The 12,317-nt window shown below is 45.4% G+C and overlaps 1 protein-coding gene across 1 annotated transcript in view; it reads left to right on the top strand.

Moving 5' to 3' along the window:
* The window catches only part of RPP30 (ribonuclease P/MRP subunit p30), a 145,529-nt gene that overhangs the window by 43,572 nt on the left and 89,640 nt on the right, over positions 1-12,317 (top strand). Inside the window, exon 6 of the mRNA XM_078641013.1 lies at positions 5,897-5,986. Within this exon, the coding sequence (XP_078497139.1) occupies positions 5,897-5,986 (90 nt within the window). The remainder of the gene's footprint in view (positions 1-5,896; positions 5,987-12,317) is intronic.

The following is a 12,317-nucleotide window of genomic DNA, read 5'->3' as shown; positions in this document are numbered from 1 at the left end:
TTCCCTTCCTTAGAATTATTACTGGGTTCACTATCCGGGGCAGTAATCAAGGTAATGGGGCCTAAATTAGCATCTTTCTGTTGGAACCTAATCAACTCGTTTTGGAGTTTACCATTGACTTTAGCCAGGGAGCCACTAATCTTATGAATTTCTCTGGCTAAAATGTCGAGTTTGTCATAGAGCGGCCTTAAAAGCTCTATCACTTTGTCAGAAATGGCCGCTAATGTTAAACCATGCTGTTGAGGGTCTGGTCTGAACAGGTTATCAACAAGCAGACCTGGTTTCCCAATATGGCTATTCTTTTTATCTTTTTTTAATTTAGGGTAAGGATTAGAATTCCCCTGTTCTAGGATATTCATTCTACATTCCCTGATCTTTCTCAAGGGCGGGGGGCTTTCAAGAATAGTCATAGTAGGAGTCAAAGATATTCGAGTGCTGTCCCCATTAATACCTCCAACATTATTGGCGTAAGTACCTAACTCCTCAACTAAGAATGGGTGATTGATCGATTTATCAAATCTGGTCTCACTAGAAGGACTGGTAGGGGCCCTAACCTCATTCCCCTGTTCTCTACCCATATAGCTAGAACCCATAGACAGTCGCCTCTCAGTACGGTCTATTTCTTCTGCGAGAACATTGACTGCTTTAACCAAATATGAGTCAATCGTGGTACAGGGTTTACCAATGAACGGTTTAGCGGTCTTTCTCCTTGCCATGATATTACAAACAAATAACACTGTACAAAATAAGGATAGATAATTGGCCCTTAAAAAGCACCAACAAGGGCATAACTAACGGCTACCCAGGTTTGTAATTATCAGACTTACATATAGGTTACAAACTTCCGTTCATAAAAGTTAGAGGGGTGGCCCAGCCTGGCCTCCTCCGGGCACTGACTGGCTAGGACAGGCCCGCGCGCATCCCGCGTTGCGGGAGAATGGAGGCGATTTAAGTGCGCATCCTGGCGCGCTGCCCCGCGTCAGGGTGGGCAGGAGAGCAAAGGTTGCCGGCAATTGGAGTTCCTTCTGCCGTTCCGCTCACGACTCGGTGCACTCAGGAGGAAACGAGCACCAGCGTCGTTGCGCCGTTGCCCTCACTGCGGGGGTGAAGTAAGTCCTGCTCCCCCTTTGCACAGTTTAGGCGTCCCGCGCTGCGGGAGAATGGAGGCGATTTAAGTGCACGTCCTGGCGCGCTGCCCCGCGTCAGGGCGGGCGGTAGAGCAAGGGTTGCCGGGAATTGGAGTTCCTTCTGCTGTTCCCCTCACGGCTCAGTGCACTCAGGAGGAATCAAGTGCCAGCGCCGTTGCCCTCACGGCAGGCGTGAAGTAAGTCCTGCTCCCCCTTTGCACAGTTTAGGCGTCCCGCGCTGCGGGCGAATGGAGGCGATTTTAAGTGCACGTCCTGGCGCACTGCCCCGCGTCAGGCTGGGCGGGAGCGCAAGGATTGCAGAGAATTGGAGTTCCTTCTGCTGTTCCCCTCACGGCTCGGTGCACTCAGTAGGAAACAAGTGCCAGTGTCGTTGCGCCGTTGCCCTCACGGTGGGGGTGAAGTAAGTCCCGCTCCCCCTTTGCACAGTTTAGGCGTCCCGCCTGGTTATATTTTGTAAGTTAAGCCTCCAATACTTGGCTAAACTGGAACGTCTTTAGTGTTTGATTTCAATTCAATGCTTCGATGCTCTTGGCCTCATTGAAAGAAATGGGGGGGGGGGGAGATGCCGATGCATTTCAACCTTCGTGTGGGGACCGTGAGGTTTCAAAGAAGGTCTTTCACCGAAGCTCCCAGCCCTGAGTAGGACACTAGTATAAATCAGATAGTCTTTTATGCTGGCTGGAATATCACCTCTTCGTGGAGGAGCACATTGTTCACTCTGTTTTTTGAACTGGTGAAGTCTTCTGTGTTGTATGGAGCAGGTCTACCACTTCAGGATAACCGCGATGCTTTGTTCTGGGACGGCTCTGTCATCGTTCCGATCACGTCTTCCTGACTTCCGCGTTAGTCATGGAAATTTGATGGATATTTGGAATATTTTGGAAGCTTACAAATCATATGTGAGGGATTTTTCAATTGCTGCCTATTTATTTGGGACTCGTACTGGAATCTTACCCTGTATTTGGAACCTTTCAGATGATTATAAACCTATTTGTGTATTAGGTAGTGAACTTCTACTTATTAAAATAACCTGAATAACATTTAGGAGTCAATGACGTGTAACTTCTGCTGGCATTTCTTTCTTGTTAATGTGTTTAGCAAATGTAACAGACACCGTCCTATGTTACCAATGCAAGAACATATAGCATTTGCCTTTAAACCCTTTCCTGGCATAACCTTGGCCATCTTTGGCTATGTGCTGCAGGGGTTGGGTGCAGGACAGACACTGAGCTCGAACCATCATGACCACCCAACTCCCCACTGCACATGGCATGCCTTGTGCCCATTTTGTTTTGTGAACACACTTCAGGCAGGTCCTGTTTCCATCCATCTTCAGCTGTGTGTAGCTGGGGTTTGTTCATGGCTTGCCTGGTCTTGATCTGCTAGCTTCCAAATTTCATGCAGAATTATTGAACAGCACCAAAGTTATTAACAAATGAAACTCTAGTTTATTTTTGCCACTTGTTTCCCCACCACTACGACTCTAAGCGCAAACTGGTAAGCAGGAGCCAAATCTTTTTTGGAGTCCTCAAACAATGCCAGATTTATTAGCAAAGAAATACTTATTTCAGCTTTCTTAAAATCTTCACACCCTTGATGTGCGTGCTTGAAATTGAGAGAACCAAGATTAGGCTAAACATGCTAAGTCTGTGCCAAATTTTACGCAGATCCATCAGATGATGCTAAAGTTATAAATACATCAAAAACGTTTTAACCTCTTCATTCATTAACTCCACCCCTTGATTTAATCTGCACAAATCCTAAAATACCTGCCCTGGGTGTAACTTGCTAACTGTCTGCCATGTTTGATTCAGATCTATCAAAGGAATATATGATGATACAACGAATTCCGTTGCAACGCATGCCTTTACCACGCATGCGTTACAACGGAATTCGTTTAGCACGCATAAACCTTTCACCGACTATTTGCGTGGTGACGTCATACGTCGTGAAGAGAAAACGGCATATTTTTACCGATTTCTCTTAATCGACTCTGATGCCGACGTGACTTATGGTGAGTTGTTTTATTTGGGGGGGGAAACCCCCCCAAGCCCCCCCCCCTTTTTTTTTCTTTTACCACATATGCCTTTACTACAAACATCGTAGTAAAGGCATGCGTGGTAAAGGCATTAGTTGTAACCACGCATGCGTTGTACAGCATGCGTGGTTAAAGATTTCGTGGAAACGGCTTCGTTGTAAAAGCCGTTTCCCCTATCAAAGAGTGCTAAAGCTATAAGCCTTGCAAAATCGTATTGACCCCCACCCCCTTCCATGAACTTTGCCCCCCTCTGGTGGATTAGCACAAAAGGTAACATCCCATTCAAAACCAAACCTTCCTAGCTTGTGCTAAATCTTGTGCCAATCTTTACCACCCCCTTTTGACTCTGTCTCCCCTTTGCCGGACCTGCAAAAACTTAAATATACTAAAAGAGGTTCCATGTGCAAAGTCCCTGTCAAACTGTGTGCGGGTCCATCAGAAGGTATCAAATTTAATAGTAAATCAAAAATATATTTTCCTACTCCCCTTTAACTTTGACCATCCCACCCTCCATTGGATGGTTAAAAAAACATATATGCCTGCCCTGGGTATCACTTGATGACTGTTAGCCACACTTGAAACCGATTGATCAAACAGCACCAAAGCGATAAGCAAATGCCATTTTATTTAGCCCCCGCTTTTAAGGCGTTTTTTTGTGCAATTTCGTGCGTGGGGTAAACAAATGATACGCAAATCAAAAAATGCTTTCAAATAGAAAGTGCAGCAGAGCAGAACTACACAGTCACGATTGCCACTATGTAAAACATATGTATAGTCGTGTTTTGTCTTTGGCAGATTCTTTAGTTCATTATGTCATTGCTCCAGGGACCACCAGCCTGACACTTCTTTTGAAATTCCAGAAGCCAACTGAAGGCCAGACAGAATCATCACAAACTTCTCAGCCTGTGGATGAGAATTTTTTGCCTCGACTCTGGTTAAACTACTCCCACCAAATGCTATTTGTTAGTCTGTAATGCACAGAAATATTGTCATTTTGAAAAACATTGCACTTGGGTGTATTCTGACTGACCAATGTAAGGTTGATCACATGATGTCAGTAGTTACAAAGTGCCATTGTGTGTACATAAGTAAAGCTGATTGTTTTCGTACAGCACCCTCTTAAACAAACAGTACCCAGATAATAAAGGATGTTGAGCAGGTTTCCATGTACTTTTTGTTATTCATCCTTGTACTCAATTCTGATGTAAACCAGGGTCAGTCCTCATACTTCCCTATAAACTTCTACTGTCAAGGAATGCCAGCTAATTATAGTGCCAATGCTTTAAGAACATCTGTATTGGGGGAGCTGTAAGGCAAAGATGGCAAATTGCAGCCCACAAGGGCTCTGAGATGAACCCAAGTCGTTGGGATTTCGGTATTGTGGACACAATATTAAATAAAAGCTGGTGGTAATAAGGATTTGTGGACATGATGACGCTCATGGTTAAAGAAGTATAGCAGATCAACAAAGACTGACGTCTGAGTTCTCTAACAACATTGCAAACCACACTGGCAACTAATGGGAAAATGGTGCTGGCAGGCAACATTGCATCCGGGATTGCAAGCGCTTCAGTCAGAAGAGGAGAGACCGTGCAATGGGGAGTAGAGGCGCTTTGGTAATGGTGTAACACCAGGAAATCAAATAAGAGGATGCCAACAGTAAAGGTACTTAATTGCAACAAAAGCAGCACACAGTGGTAGAAGATTCTGAGACACCCATGGGGTAGAACTGGTCCTTTCAAGGTCAGCGGGAAAACCCCATGTGGGGGACAATGGTTGACTATTCTTGCCGAGGGGGGAGCCTCACACTCGGAAAACGTGAAACCCAAGTAGGTATGAAAAGGTGGATACTGTAGGACACAGAAAGGGGAAGCCACTAAGAGGAATAGTAAGCCACATGCAAAAGCACTTATCAGCCTAGAAGTCATGCGAGGATCATCCATCATAAGAGTAACTGGATGAAACGGACAAGCACTAGAGGGAACTCTGCTCATTCTGGACATGCTTTTCTAAGGAATGCTTGCCAACACAGGTGGTGGTGCAAAAATCTGAGGGCAAAATGTAGCTCTATTTCTAAGAGGCAAAGCAATATGCTGAACTTTAGCGTATCACTTTTTTGCTTCTAATGCATGCTCTCTTTTTGGGCAAATACCAGTGCTGCTTCAACTATCGCCAATAATGTTCCATACTAGATTCCGATGACTGTACTCGCAGCTGCTCATCTTACTCAAGTGAAGGAGATCAACTTAATTGATATATTCTAGTGTGTATATGTACTTAATTATTCTGCTAATAACTTTTCTAAACTTTTTGGGACCCACTGAGTATGTGTCTGGGAGCCCAAGGAGGCCCCACCTCTGCAAAGACAATTTTGCTCATAGAATGTACTGTTTCTTTGGTGTGTAACTTTAGTGGCTGTGTTATGTAGATTTTCCTTGAAGATTAGTACATAATTTAAAAACCACAAATATATCCTTTAAATTGATAAAGTAATTCAAACGTGAATCGCCTTATTCTTCTCCTCGTGTGAAGAATGAACGTAGACATTTTCTGTAAAACATGTTACTAAATATGATTTGCAGGAATTACTAACTCTTTAATGTGAGATTTGCAGCTATTCCTAAAACCATCCTATTTTACATTTCATAAATATAAAATGGTAAAAATATTTGAAGTTTTATTTATCTGTTCTTGTCTTTGTGAAAAAAAGACTGCTTGCACATCGCTGGATGTGGACCTGATCTGCATCAATGCACTGGAGAAACAGCCATTCTACTTCCGAAGACCTCCTATTAATGCAGTGAGTTGACAGTTTAAACATATTGAAAAAAGTGATTTTCAGCATATTCTGTTTACTGAAAGTATATATTTTTCACTTTTTCTAAATTGTTCACTTTAAAGGAATATTTGTCTTTATTTTTACCATTTAAAGCCATACCTTCTGATTTTACACATATTAAATGATTCTTTTATTTTTGAGAATGCTCCTTTCTCTTAGTGTGTCATTGTGCCATGTTTAAAGTTATACCTTTTACATTGGTTGCGTTGTCTTTTTACCACTGGTTTCAAAGCGTCGCCACATGTGGTTATTCTGTTTGATGAACGCTTATTCAGCTCGACAAACTAGTCCTGGCATATTTGTAGTAGGACTAACCTCTGAAAATGGATGAGATGTGTGGCAAGCAGTGGTCTTTACTAATCTCATCTATGGTGTGGAAATACTGAAGAGCACAGAGCATTCAAATGGTCTTCAGGAAGTCGAATATTATTTGAAGACACCTAGTTTGGAGAGAAATCGAAAGGAAGACTTGTTTGTCTATAAAGGGGCATCCTTTGTTCCTTGTAATGCTAGAGAGTGCATTAGCCCTCCAGTACTTGAAGCCAGGTACTCCGTCATTTCTGCACTTTGTACTTTAACAGCTTTGACCTTACTCTCAAACCTGGTTTATCAGTGGCTAAGGTGAACGTTCAGGCGGAGGAGCGCCAGCCCACTGCTATGTGAGCAGGTGAAAAAGTAAAACTTAAATAATGATAACGTATTTTTATCATTTTATTTTTCTGTCCTTGCTCAGCTGGTTAGGGGTGGGGCTGAGCTGTGTCAGTAGAGCAGGGGGAAGAGTAGTGGCACTCTGTAAGTGCGCATGACAGTTTGGCCGGCCGTCTTGGACAGCCTGGCTGGAGAACATGCACAGGCTCCCAGTCCCTCTCTGAGCACTGAACCACAGCGCTCAGACCAATCACAATGCTGCAATCAGCATCATGATTGGCCAGGGGAGTCTGGAAGCCTAGGTGCGTCTTGTTCCTGCTTCCCACCCTGGAAGCGGGTGAAGAGGACCGAGAGGCAGCGGCACAAAGGTAAGTGTTATTTTTTTATCTCCCCAATGACCTGACCCCCGCAGGAAATATGTATTTTGTTAGTGACCCAACACAGACCAAGCCATGGCAATATTCATGGCTATGCTCATGGGAAAACATTGGGTTCAAGATATCTTCCTAGCAGCCAGCTCTTGCTCAAACTTAAGCTTACCAAGCCTCCTAGTACATGCTTCTCCTTTTTTAATGTGAACAACTGGTGTTCCTGACTCTGCCTAGCATATGGTGTAGGTATGTATTGCTATTTATATAGTTTCAGCATAGCTCAGAGCAACAGAGCGCTGAATATCGTGATTTTGGAGTTTTTAATTCATAATTCAAGTATTCTGTAGCGTGCTGAAGTGGAAGGAGAGATCATTGAAGGGCGATTTTTAAAATGTTTAAGTTTTAAGTCTGGAGGACCCTAGAGGTACCTATTAATGGTTGGGGGAAGAGAATGTGGCCTAACGGCTAGGGCTGTCGACCTCGGAGCTGGGGAACCGGGTTCGAGACTCGGCAGGGACACTTATAATTCTATGTTTCTGGGCAAATCCCTTAATCTCCCCCTGCTTACCAAAAATGGATGTGTCTGTCTGTAACCTAACTGATGCTCATATAAAGTGCTCTGATACCTCGGGGTCTAGTTCGCGCTATATGAAAAAACTCCACACAAAGGTTGACTAGTTGCTACTAGAAATTAGTTTTCAGCTATATTCCAAACTGGAGGAATAAAGGAGGGATCAACTGAAAACAAATGCTTCCCAAGTAGTCCATTCTCTTATTCTATGACAATGAACTCCTTGTTATGATGAGTAATTCATTTCTATTTGATATTGACTTCTATTTACTGTCGTTTTAAAACCATGACTCGTACTGAAGAAGTAAAATAAATCTAATACATTTCAAATGAGGCTCCAGTAACACAGTAACAAGAACATGCCTCAATTAGAAAAAAGAGAGGACGCTTCAGTCTGAAATGCATGAGCAGACATTATGTGATTGTTAAAATTCCAGGTCAATTTGAACAGTATTTAGCATATGATACGCCTATTATGCACAAACAATTGCTATCTTATGTTTGTTTACATTTATTCCCTCCGCTTTTGGTAGGTTGGCATAAATTGTCAGAACCTGCAGTGTGCACATGTGATATAGCTGCTACACTTGACACTTTACTTGTTGTTTTTAGTTGCCCTAATTTGAGACACAAGTACCTACATCTACTTTTATCAATCAATCAATCAGGTGGTACTTGTATAGTACTTCTTATCACAGGAGAGGTTATCCAGGCACTGTGCTGCATTATCAGTCAAAGAGCCAGGTCTTGACTCATGTCCTGAAGGGCTCCAGTGAGGGTGAAGAAACAGAGGTGGAGGGGAAGGGGAATAATGTGTTTTCCAGGACTTGGCAGCAAGGTGGGAGAAGGCACGTACTCCGGTGCGAGAGCGGCAGATACGTGGTATCTGTGCGAGGGCAAGGTGAGCGGAGGTTCCTGGGAGACGGTAGAAATTCAGGTTGTGGTTTATGCCGGTGGGTTGTGTTTGTCGCGGGCGGCGTCGGCGTGGATCAGGATCTTGAATTGGCAACTTTTCTGAAGGGAGCCAGTGGGAGATCTTTTAAGGTGCTGGGTGATGTGGGTCCTCTTAGGCAGGTTGAGAATCAGTCTGCATTCTGGATCGTCTGGAATCTTCTCATGAGTTCGGTGGTGGTGCCTGCATATAATTCATTGCCATAGTCCAGCCGGCTGCTGATGTGAGGGCCTGTGTAAAAGTTTTCCTGGTGCTGATGGGGCACCAGTTGACTACTTTGCAGAGCATGCCGAGAGAGTGGGAGCAGGCTGAGGAGACCGCGTTGACCTGATGTTTCATGGAGAGTTCGCTGTCCAGGATGATGCCGAGGTTGCGGGCATGGTCTTTCAGGTGGAGGTGGGTCCAAGTTCCGATGGCCACCAAGAGTCATTCCAGAGGGAGGTGTGTCTGCCAAAGATTAGTACTTACATTTTGTTCATGTTGAGCTTCAGGCAGGTCTTCATCCAGGCTGTTTTTCATAAGGTTGTGGAAAGTTGGTCTACGTCGCCGTGGGGTCTGCTGAGAGCGAGAGGAGGAGCTAGGTGTCATTGGCATAGGAAACCATGTATATATCATGGGTTCTGATGGTCTGCAAGTGGTATCATGTAGATGTTGAAGATGGTTGGACTGAGGAATGAGCCTTGAGGGACGCCACAGATGGTGCGCTTGGGTTGAGAGGTGGAGGGATGAAGACTGATCCTCTGGGTGCAGCCCATGAGAAAGTATGCCATCCATTTGAGCGCATCATCTGTGATTTCGATCTGGCACATTCGGTCAATGAGTGTGTGGTGGGAGACTGTGTCGAAGGTTGCGGAGAGGTCAAGCAGGACCAGGGGGGCTGATTCTCCTCTGTCGAGAATGGTGCGAATGTCGTCCTCTGCAGCGGTCAGGGCTGTCTCTGTTTTGTGACTGGCTTTGAATCCTGATTGGGAAGGGTCCAGCAGGTTGTTTCTCTCCAGGTGTTTGATGAGTTGGAGGTTGCAGGCCTTCTCCAGGACTTTGGCAGGAAACTGGAGCAGTGAGATGGGACGTTAGTCCTGGAGCTTGTTGGGATCTGCAGAGGGTTTCTTGAAGGGGTGGAGGGTCTGACCGCTGCATGTTTCCATGCATCAGGAAAGGTAGCTGTGGCGACAGAGGAGTTGAGGATGGTAGCGAGCTGGCAGCTGACTTAGTCTCTTCCAATGTTGAAAAGTTGGTGAGGACATGGGTCAATAGGGGCTCCTTAGTGGATGGCGTTCATTAATATTTTTGTTTGCTGTACTGAGCTGCTCCCATGAAGTGAGCGGGTGCTCGGCTGCAGTCGTTGATGGGATGCTGAGAAGGTTGTTGGAATGGGGATCGAAGTTTCTGTTGATGATTTCTGCCTTGTTGTGGAAGTGGTTGCCAAGGGTATCGCAGTGTTCCTGTGAGGAGGGGATAACGTTTTCAGTAGCTGACAGGCAGGTGAACTCTCTGACAATGATGACGAGTTCCTTTTTGGTTAGTGCTGGTCTCGATCTGGCGTGTCAGGGGCTCCTTTTTCACGGCTTTGAGCTACTGGTGGTAGTTGTTCAGAGCCGACTTGAAGGTGGCTTGGTTTGTGTTGTTCCTGCTGGTTTGCCACTTTCTTTCCAGTTGTTTGCATCTGCGTTTTAACGTGCTAAGTTCCGGGGTGTACCAGCTGGCTCGTTTAGTGAAACTGTGAGTTTGAATTTTAAGCAAGCGAGACCCGCTTTGCTTGTACCTTCAATTGTAAAGTCTGCTTTTAAATATCATGGTTCTTTGCAGGGGTGTTTCACTTAACCCGATGAAAATTAATATTTTTAATTCTGTATTTTTATTTGCTTCTATGATTTGCATGAATAAACCGAATACAGCGAGTTTGATTAGTTTTGATTGAACTGCAGTAATATTTGTTAGTCATAGTCGCACTCATTCTTTTCAAAAGGTAAATAAGTGTTTGTTTGGCTTGGCCTCCTTTGTGTGGTTTCCCCTACTTTTTACCTTCTGGCCTCATTTTTTGCTGACTTCATTTTTGCTGGCTTTAGGATTCTGGGTAATTTACCAATGCTAACCAGTGCTAAAGTGTATGTGCTCTATACTGAACATGGTAACATGTTCTTATCAACAGTTAACTTATTTAATTTACGTATAAGTCCCTAGTAAAGTGCACTACATGTGCCCAGGGCCTGTAAATGAAATGCTAATAGCGGGCCTGCAGCACTGATTGTGCTCCCCACTTCTGTCACCCTTTAAACATGTCTCAGGTATGCTATTGCAGAGCCTGTGTGTGCAGTTTTGAACTGCCATTTTAACCTGGCAAGTTAACCCTCTTGCCACTCCCAAACTTTCATTTTTTAGTACATATGTCACCCTTAAAGTAGACCCTAGGCACCCCAAATGGCAGGGTACAGTGTATTTAAAAAGCTGGGCATAGAGGAGGAGCTTAGCGCGCACCCAAGATGGTCGCGTGAGCTTAGAGCTCCCGGACCTTCGCCACCTCCACCGACTATCCTGTACCCTATCCTGACTTAGAGGACGGTTTCTTATTGGCGCGGCCCTGCTGATCGTTTATCCGTTTTCGGACTTCGATTTGGACCCCGGGAGCCGAAGATATGGACTTTTGAACATTTCCGGCCTGCTCCATGGTGCTGCTCCGGGCTTGGTTTCTCTGCCAGCCGGACAGTAATTGAACAACAACGGATCATGCGAGTCTCTCTTGCCCGGTCTTCTACTTTCAGTTTCGTTTCTCGTGCTTAGACCTCTTTGACTTTGCCTCGATCGCCCTGGTTTATTGCTCTCCACCTAACCACGAATCACCAACTGGCGACCCGGCTTTTCACTACTCATTGCCTGGTGGTAGATCCTCATCTTATTCTTCAAATTGCTGTGGGCGTATCGAGTGTAGCCATTTTCACTAGGTCTCAGAATACCCTCCGGGGCGCACCATCTGAAATGGCCACCAAGCCTGAGGGAGAAAAACGCAAGACCAAACCGGCGATGCGAGGAGGTTCCGTACAGTCTAATGTTATGGACAGATATACCCTCGCTAAGGGCTCTCCGGGCGGATCGACTGAACCCCCGGCCAATGTTGGAGAAGAAGCCCCGATGGGTGAAGATCTGTCGTTGAGAGACGTCATGGGTGCCATTGCCGGGATGAAGGCCACACTGGGTCAACAGTATGAAGCCCTGACCCACAAGTTGGATACGGTCGCAATCGATGTTACCCTGATCAGGGCTGACCTTGCGAAGACTAATGAGAAGGTCAAATCCCTCGATCTAAAGACATCTAGTCTTGTTACTGACGTCTCTGACTTACAGGCAGAGATCGGTAACCTGCGATCCGCCCGTGACTACCTCTCTCGACGCCTGGACGATTTCGAGGGTCGTGCACGACGGAACAACGTCCGTCTGGTTGGTGTCCCGGAGACGTTGGAAGCATCATCGGTGGACCTGCTGGTGGAGGACTTAGTCTTGAATCATTTAGCACCCAAGGGCCTCAGCAAGTTTTTGCGGTAGAACGTGCACACAGGATCCCGGGTGGCCCGCCTAAGCTGGGAGCCACTCCGCGTCCCATCATTGCTTGGATCTTTAACTTTCGGGACAGAGATGCGATCCTGCAAGCTTCACGCCTATCTGGTCCTACGGCTTATGAAAACACCGCAGTCAGTTTTTACCCGGACTTCACCCAGCAGGTTCAGAAACAGAGACTTGGATTCCAGGGGGTGAAAA

This window comes from Lissotriton helveticus, chromosome 5_1 (assembly GCF_964261635.1).
Source record: "Lissotriton helveticus chromosome 5_1, aLisHel1.1, whole genome shotgun sequence".
NCBI classification, from domain to species: Eukaryota; Metazoa; Chordata; class Amphibia; order Caudata; family Salamandridae; genus Lissotriton; species Lissotriton helveticus.
This window is presented reverse-complemented; position numbering and strand designations above follow the sequence as displayed.